The sequence below is a fragment of the Drosophila serrata genome, unplaced genomic scaffold (genome assembly GCF_035046125.1).
Source record: "Drosophila serrata isolate PLE 108 unplaced genomic scaffold, ASM3504612v1 contig_175, whole genome shotgun sequence".
Taxonomy (NCBI): domain Eukaryota; kingdom Metazoa; phylum Arthropoda; class Insecta; order Diptera; family Drosophilidae; genus Drosophila; species Drosophila serrata.
The window spans coordinates 133,942-142,500 of record NW_028257073.1 but is presented as its reverse complement, the minus strand read 5'-3'; the positions used below and the strand labels follow the sequence as shown (position 1 = coordinate 142,500).

General features: G+C 43.0%; 1 protein-coding gene across 2 annotated transcripts in view; it reads right to left on the bottom strand.

Moving 5' to 3' along the window:
* Window positions 1–1,577: 1,577 nt before the first annotated feature.
* Scp1 (Sarcoplasmic calcium-binding protein 1) overlaps window positions 1,578–8,559 on the bottom strand; it is a 67,807-nt gene continuing 60,825 nt past the window's right edge. For both annotated transcript variants that reach the window (XM_086827496.1, XM_086827495.1), the window contains one exon: window positions 1,578–1,724. In XM_086827496.1, coding sequence (XP_086683622.1) covers window positions 1,602–1,724 — 123 coding nt within the window. In that variant the 3' untranslated portion in view covers window positions 1,578–1,601. The remainder of the gene's footprint in view (window positions 1,725–8,559) is intronic.

Below are 8,559 nucleotides of genomic sequence, written 5' to 3'. Positions count from 1 at the left end.
AGCCAGCGCCTCCAGCCACGTATTTTGGCTCAAACTCCATGATTATCATGAGAAAAATTTTTGTGTCCACTTGAAATACTAGTTGTTCAGGATTATTCAATGAATGTAAAAGATTTCTTCGGTACAGAGTTTTTAAATGCAAGTTGCTCAAAAAACTGTTTGAGAGAAGATGAGGTTATTCCAACAAATAAAAATACAAACGAGTGAACATATATAATTGATTAGAATGACATGGAAAGATGGTAAAGTTGACTTTCTAGCATAATAATTTGTATAATTGAATATGAACCTGATTATGAAAACGTAAATGTAGGTGTAAATTTAAATATAGGTGATAAAATTCGTTAAGATAATTGTTTTCACAAATGTTATGTCAAAGCTGTTAGATCCACTATGCCAGAAACAAAATGGGTATTGAAACTATCGATCAATGATGCCAAACCGTTGAGCTGCAGTCCCAGATGCCTTTTCTACGCAGACGAAAACGTATTGCAAACATTTTTGGGTGAGTATATTGCCCAGGTGTATATTAGATCAAACGAGTCTGAAATTTGTGTCACCCATCGACTTTAGAAAATAAAATGAATTAACAACAAAATACAGTTATCCTCTTCCTGTAATAGATGGCCGTTTATATTAAATGACAGATGAAAAATGGTTACCTTAGCTAGACCTAAAGAATGGATTCTACCTTCTGTTTATGCAAGAGGAAACGGTGAAGTTCACTTCGTTTAATCACCTCCTCCCTTTCGGGCTGAAAAACGCGCCGTCTACTTTCCAGGGGTTAATAAACAATACATAGCTTTAGCGACTTAAAAGAGACGTCACTTATTAAGATTATTGTATATTTAGATGACATAATAATCGCAACAAAATGTTTAGAGTCATCTGGAAATTTCGAACGAGTGACTAAATTTGAGTATATGGCATACGCGATTAATGGGATTGGGAAAATTACAAATTTTCGGTTTGGGGAATTGGGATCGGAATTTTAATCTACTCTTGGAATTGAAAATTATTTATTTGTTTGGAAATTGGCCAATTATATTATGCAGTTTCCATAGAAAAAAAAAACTGTAAATGTGGAGGAAAATGAATCAGCATATTACAATTAAACTATTGAACGTTAATTAATAAGAATATACAAATAATTTTGCATTTAATAATAATAATATTTGGCATTGGTAAAATTTTACTTTATGGAAGAGATTTTTTTTTTTATTTATTTATTCTTTATTAGAGATTTCTCCCTTAGAATGTTAAATTCATTCAGGGTTGGCCCTAAGTCGTTTGGAATAAATTTCTTACCAAGTAAAATATATCTCTTCATAGCTAAAATAATATTCCAGAAAACAATAATAGTATTTTTTTTAAGACTTCCCAATTATAATAAGCTCAAAAAATGGTGAAATTAGCATTTTTAAAAACAGGCGTCTCTTGTGTGGACAAATTCTTTTAGAAAAAACACGCGAGCGTCACTTTTCTATAAGGCTCTACTCCTGAAATATTTAGAATCGCTATGATTTATGAATCAACTTTGAAATCGATCTAACTCTTGGCGCTCCTTAGAATCTTAATTAAGACTTTTGCTAAAAAACATCCTATCCTGGTTCTTTAACAATGCAAACTTTAACATTTCTTACCTGCGGAAATTCATCATAAGTTTTACCAACGCATGTTTTTTTGACAGCATCTTTAAATTCCTGATTAGATATTTTTCCATCCTTTAAATGAAAAGAGCACAGTAAATAAAGTTTATTGATTTTGGTTATTTCTTAATATTTACAGTAACTTTATAAATCTGGGTAAACTTGCAATTTGTCATAATACCAATTTATGTGTTTTTATTTTATACTCCACTTTGAGGTTATACTGCATTTTTTGCAGATAGTGTTTGAAATGAGAACCATTTAGTTTCTTTTTAATGCTTATCTCTTTAAACAGACTCAACTAACATTTTTATTTATTTATTTATAAAAGAAAATAGCAATGAACTGCCATTCTTAAAATTATATTGTACCCTTACCTCTGCACAACAAAAGGGAGTGTTTTTTAACGATGTGCTCCGACTCACATCAGGTTGGCAGAGGTAAGGATAGGTAGGTTAACAGATTTTGGACATTTAACTCGTAGGACAATTCAACATGTAACAGAAAATAGTACTTATTGTACATGGAACATAGAACACGGAAAGGATCATGCTCGTCATTATTCGTCTTACAAACGTTAAGGGCTATTGGACGAAAATGACGAGAAGGCCTTACGGGGACTGCGAGACGTAATTTGCATTTATTAAGCAAAAACGTGGAGCAAATTTGACCATTGAGTAGCTTAAGTATAAAGATAACGCCGTGGCAGGTTCGACGATCCTTTAGGGTGGGAAGGCTTAAAAGTCTTAGCCTGTCGGCATAAGATGGAAGATGACGATGTGGATCCCAGTGTAATCCACGTAGAGCGAACAAAAGGAATTGTTTCTGAACAGATTCAATAAGGTCTTGATACTTCGCATATTGAGGTGACCACACACACGAACCATATTCAAGAATAGGGCGAACGAGTGAGATATAAAGAAGTTTTGATGTGTAAGGATCATCAAACTCCTTTGACCATCGCTTAACAAAGGCGAAAACCCCTCGAGCTTTACTAATAATTTAATTTTAATTTAACTCACTATTTGGTACGCCATCGGCACCATGATACAATTATACAAGTTAGTCTCTCCGAAATAGTCTGGTACCTCTACAGTCATAGCAATGAGTGCGAGTGAGAGAAGCTCAACCAGTAAGTGAGTATGAAACGACAAGTGAATGTGTTGATTACTATATTTTTACATTTTCCTCAACACGATGGAAGTTGTAGAATGCATCAGAACCTGGATCGTCGCAGTGCTAACGGGTAGACGGAAGTAGTGAAGGATTAAAAGATGTACCGTACGCAGGCGACGAAGTCCTACTGTCTTTTCGACTATTGTCCGACGTGCCTGTGGATTGGCCATTAATACCGGTAAAACGTAGCTTATTCTTTTCACAAGAATAACAAAGATCCCCAAATAATAAAAACTTCAGATAGAAGGTATAGATCTAGAACTGTCGCAACAAGCAAAGTGTATGGGAATAATATTAGTCGCAAATGTGACATGGAAACAAAACATCAACGAAAAGCTCAAGAAAGCAAGCATAGCATTCTAATAATGTAGGAAATTGTTCGGGAAAAACTAGGGCATCCACCCCAAGTTTTAATATAATAACATATGAAGCTCTAGGATGGTGGCCAGCATTCGCTTAGGCCTACAACATCCAGACACTTACAAGGATTCAGAGATTATGCCTCCCAGGAGCGCTGAATGTCTTTCTAAACATAATCCCAATAAAATATTTCATCAGAAACACAGAAGTCCAAAGCGCAGTACGACTGAAGGCCAGCCAGACCTGGAAGAACATATACAACGAAATACCCAATGTTAGGGGGGCGATCCTGCCCGCAAAGAGTCCTTATCGGAGGCCAAATATTTCCCACGTCGTTGGCGAAAGAATGTACCCGTCAGGGTTGAAAATACAAAGGTGTGGGCGTCTTGGTATATAGTTCAGCGTCAGCTTTTATTCGCTGCTTACAAGACTGAAACTTAACTTAGAACCGAGCTCCCGGTCGCTTTGCACCGTTAAAGCGAGAGCGGGAGGTTGGCAATAGTTGGAGTGCGAGAGCAAGTCGGGGACAGAAAGCTCGCTCCTGAGCAGTAGCGGCACAGTGGGCCCCTCACGTAAACATCCTGCCTCCCCTTGCAATCGCTCGGGTTGCAACAGGGTCGTTGCAGCTATGGCTGATGGCAGGCTCTAGACACGACCCAACCGAAAACGGTGCTTTGGGCCACTTGTAGTCCATCCTGGATCTTCAGGAAGCCTGGCTGCATCACTCTCGAATACATATCCGCGCCTAGGACGACGGAGATGGTCGCCGGTAGATGGAAATCCTCGTCGACCAGAGTGATGTCGCGGAAGTGGGCCCGCATCGTCTCGCTTAGCTCCCGGAATGGAGTGCGGAAGCGCGGGAAGTGGCGGAGGCCGTCCGAGGAGCGGCTGCAGATTGCCGAGAAGGGGCGCGGAGCCAGTGGTCGCTTGGGTAGGTGAAGCAGTGTGTGATGGTCCTGGCCACACGTTTTGCAGCAGTCCCCTCGCTGAAACGCTCCGTCCGAATACTCATACGCGGAGACATCGTGCTGGGTATGACACATTCATCCCTCAGGGTAGTGTCTCCCTGATCTGCTTCCAGGACGATACGTGTCGTGCCTTCCTCTATCTCCCAGAATTTCGCGAGGAGCTGATCAAGCGACTCGTCGTGGCCGCAAGCCACTCGTGTGGAGAAGGCACTCACACTGCGGGAAGTAGCAGGAGACAGAGGGCCTGTCAGCACCCATCCGAAAATAGTCTCTTGTCCGAGAAGCGACCCGCATATTTTAGTTTTGGAGTTGCCAAGGAGGACAGACGGAAGAAAATCGGATCCTATTAATACGTCAATTTGGAAGCTCTAGAAGAACTTGGGATCTGCCAAGGGGACGTCGGGAAGCCCATGTAGAAGGTCTCGCAGAATCAGAAACGAGGGCAGATTGCCAGCCAGCTGCGGAATCCATATGCTGCAGTCTCTAATTGTAGCCCGGGTCTGGCAGGTGACCGAATTGAAAAGTGGCACAATTTAGTAGACTGCACAGAAAAGGACTGATTAAGACCGGAGATTTGGACTTGAATGGTCTTAAACGGGAGCTTAATCAGGTTGAACAGCCGTTCTATGATGAAGGTCGCCTCGGACCATGAGTCTATTAAGGCTCGTGCTTGAAAGCTGCACCCGAGATGACAAACGGAGAGATCGCACCCCTTGGGGGCAGGAACTACTCGGGTCTCGTACGAATTGAGCCTGTGAATTGGGGCGCTCGTGGGTGCCGATCTTGGCGGAACTGTCCCCGAACCGCTAGGCCTGACGCCGCCAATGGCCTTCAGGGTGCGATGACGCTCTGTCAAAAAAACATTTAACTCCCTCCATGTTGGAATTTCGGCTTTGTTGTGTATAGATTGATCCCACAGCGAAAATGTATTGTTGGGACACTGCTAGCCGCCAGAGCTGACTGAGAGGCGGCTTGTGATATTGTTTCCTCAAGGTTAGCAACACACCTCGAATAAACAGAATAACAGTAGCTGTACTTTGACTCCAGCACTGCCTTGCCGTCGTCGGACGCGGACAGCAGTTCGAAGCAGCTCTCACAACTTTCTCCACCTATTCCCACAGGGCCCTGATTTGGTCCCTATGGATTTGACACATGAAGGGGGAGAATTGTTCAGTCTCCGGGGTGCCCGGCGCCTCGAATTCGCCTCTAATTGACTAACGCGGTCTGTGGTGGCAATAAACCGCTTGAGAGCGACATCTATCGCATTCTGCGCCATTTTGACAACTGACCGAGTAACTCTAGGCGAGGATCCAGGTAGTGAATCAATGGATTTGTCGCTTTTTGCCTTTGAAATGGCGACGGTAGCCCTTGGCTTCAGTTGAGACTGTTGCGGAGATGCGGATTGGGACCTATCCAAGCGGATGGAGGGGATCGGACGCGATTCTTGTCGTCTCCCGTGGGCATTCTCGGTCAAACGGTCTCACTAATGCACTATCTGGATCAGCAAACAAAATGGAGAGATGATGGACGAAATTTATATGGAACTCGAGATAGGGGTTTAGGGAATGCGTACGACGAACAAGCGGAATAGAGCTCACAGAAGGCTGGAGGATACGAATGGAGCCAAAAAAAAAAAAAGCAGCCGAATGGGTTTACTGGGCGTAGATACGTAATTATTGTTATTTATTAAGATGGGGACTTAATCGCGGTCTTGGTTGTGGAGACCGGTTATATTTGAGCCCAAGCGGCTAATTGCTGATCGACTTGCTGAGGGTATTGAATTTAGATGCTGGTGATACTGGGACTTGTCTAACACTTGGTTAACAATTCGAATGTCAGCAATCACAAGGCGCAGGTGTTTAATTGTTCCAAGCCGAGGAGCTGGACTGAAAAGCTCGGTTCATGGTCTCGGAGAAAAGCTCGCTGTGTTATGCCGACGGCGAGCGGTGCCTATTTGATGGCCAACAAATTAAGCGGCAACAATGTCATCAACAGCAAGCCGCAAATGATGAATTTTTCCGAGCCGAAGGGCTGGACTTAAAAGCTCGGTACTTGGTCGCGAGGAAAAGCTCGCTGCGTTATACCGACGGCAAGCGGTGCCTATGTGAGGGCCCCAAGACACAAAATAACAACAACAACAACACGACCTCTGTGGCGGCGAAATTGTAAACAATTAAAACACTTGCGTTTGCGTTTGGGTTTTGTTTCTAATTGTTTCGTTCACTTTGAGCGCCGAGCGTCGAGTGGAGCGTCGAGAAGTGGACTGTAGTAAATTCCGCGAACAGAAATATGTTGTATGGACACGGCACAAAAGACGACAAAAAAAAATTCGCGGCAACGGCGGACTGTTCGGCAAACAAAGTGAACTCCCGAAACAAGTGCACACCGGCATTCGTGTGTGTGTGTGTGTGTGTGTGTGTATGCAGCTGTACATAGGCCTCGACCGTTAGCAAGTTGATGGGCAACGGGCAATGGAAGAAACGGCGAGAAACTTTGAAAACCGATGAAAATTTTCGAGGAACGGAGGCGAATAGAAATTGGAGTTCCTCAGCTGCCTTGGGGTCAAGAAAACTCGAACTGCGAGCTGACACGAATGTAAAGGAAAATCTTGCGGGAGTACGACCGAAATTGAGTGTTCGGCCCACTGTTGCAGATCGGCAGCGAGGATAGACGGAGGAGGAAAACTCGTACTTATCTTAAGGGACAGATGCCTGGAACTGCTGGTGACTTGGAGGATATCCTGCAAGTCATCCGGCTCAAAGGACCAAATGTTATTGGGGCGCTCCTGCCCGCAAAGAGCCCTTATCGGAGGCCAAATATTTCCCACGTTGCTGGCAAAAAAATTAACCCGTCAGGGTTAAAAATTCAAAGGCGGGGGCGTCGCGGTATATACATAGTTCAGCGTCAGCTTTTATTCCCTGCTTACAAGAGACTAAAACTTAACTAAGAACCGAGCTCCCGGTCGCTTGGCTTCATTACAGCGAGAGCGCGAGATCGGCAAACTTAACTTAGAACCGAGCTCCCGGTCGCTTTGCATCGTTAAAGCGAGAGCGGGAGGTCGGCTATAGTTGGAGTGCGCTAGCGAGCCCGAGACAGAAAGCTCGCTTTTGAGCAGAGGCGGCACAATGGGCCCCTCACGTAAGCACCCAACAAGGGAAGAATGGAGTAGAGGGAGTGTATCCAAGCCAGATGAGGAACCACTCTTCACGGACAGCTCGAGGATGAGCTGAGAGGTAGGGGCCGAAATCTTCGCTGAGAGGAGGGGAGTAAGAGTTATTTTACCTCCCAGCATCAGCTCCTGTGTTCCAGGCGGAGGTTCCCTTAATACTGACAGCTGTCGAACTCTAATTAAATCGAGATCTCAGGAATACCAAGGTAAGGATCCACTCAGATACCTTGCAACAGAAAGGACTTCTTCCACTAGTGGCCAAATACAAAGAGTCACTAAATAGACTATCAGAGAACAAAAGGGTAAAAAAAAGAGGTAAGCTCTAACACAACAAACACTCTACTCTCTCTGAACTCAGTCCAGACAAAAACTCAGGACCATTTATAATTACTAACCAGCTAAGATGAAGAAGATTGAAACTTTCATGGCTAAATTATAACAGTAGACGGACTGCCGAGCTGATTTCCAACCGTAAAAAAGACATCAGATGAATAACGGCAACCATCACTGGACACCCTAACCTACCCTACAGTCCACACTACAGAAGTTAAGAGGAATTGGGTGAGCATGAGACACCGGAGAATTTACTGCCTGGAATTAAACTAAATCCGGGCGCGTTACTTCGTGGCTCACCAGCTCGGGTCACTAGGGGAAGTGGGAAGACAATCAGTGACTGCAATCATAGGCTACCTGAATGACACGGGCTGGTACAAGCGAGGAGGCGCTGACTAGGGTATGGAACATCACGGAGCTCATCTCGAATTGGAAGTTACCAGGGCAACCTTATCCTAAGCATATGATTACATTATTTCCCCCACTGGACTTAAGCAAGGCAACAACCGAATCACATTTAAAGAATAACTAAATTGAAATTTATAGAAAATCTATATGGAATAGAATAAATAACTGAGCCATACTATTATTTTTTTTTTTTCAAAGAGCTGGATTTGGAACTTAGGAACCAATTGAAATCGTAGTAAATAGTCTTCAATATTTTTGATTGTGTCATTTAATTTTTAATATGAGGAATGTTAAACTAAATTAAAAATTTTGCTCGGCAGAAATACATTTGCGGTTACATTAATTCGGAAATTAATTAGGTAGTCGGAATTTAAAAAAAAAGTAGTTTAAAAAATTAATTAATGTGTTTGGACCTTTATGATTGACCGCTGCTGTACTTATCCCCATACTGTTTTCGGACAATGCGCGTGTGTGAATATGTTTAAAAAAAATACTC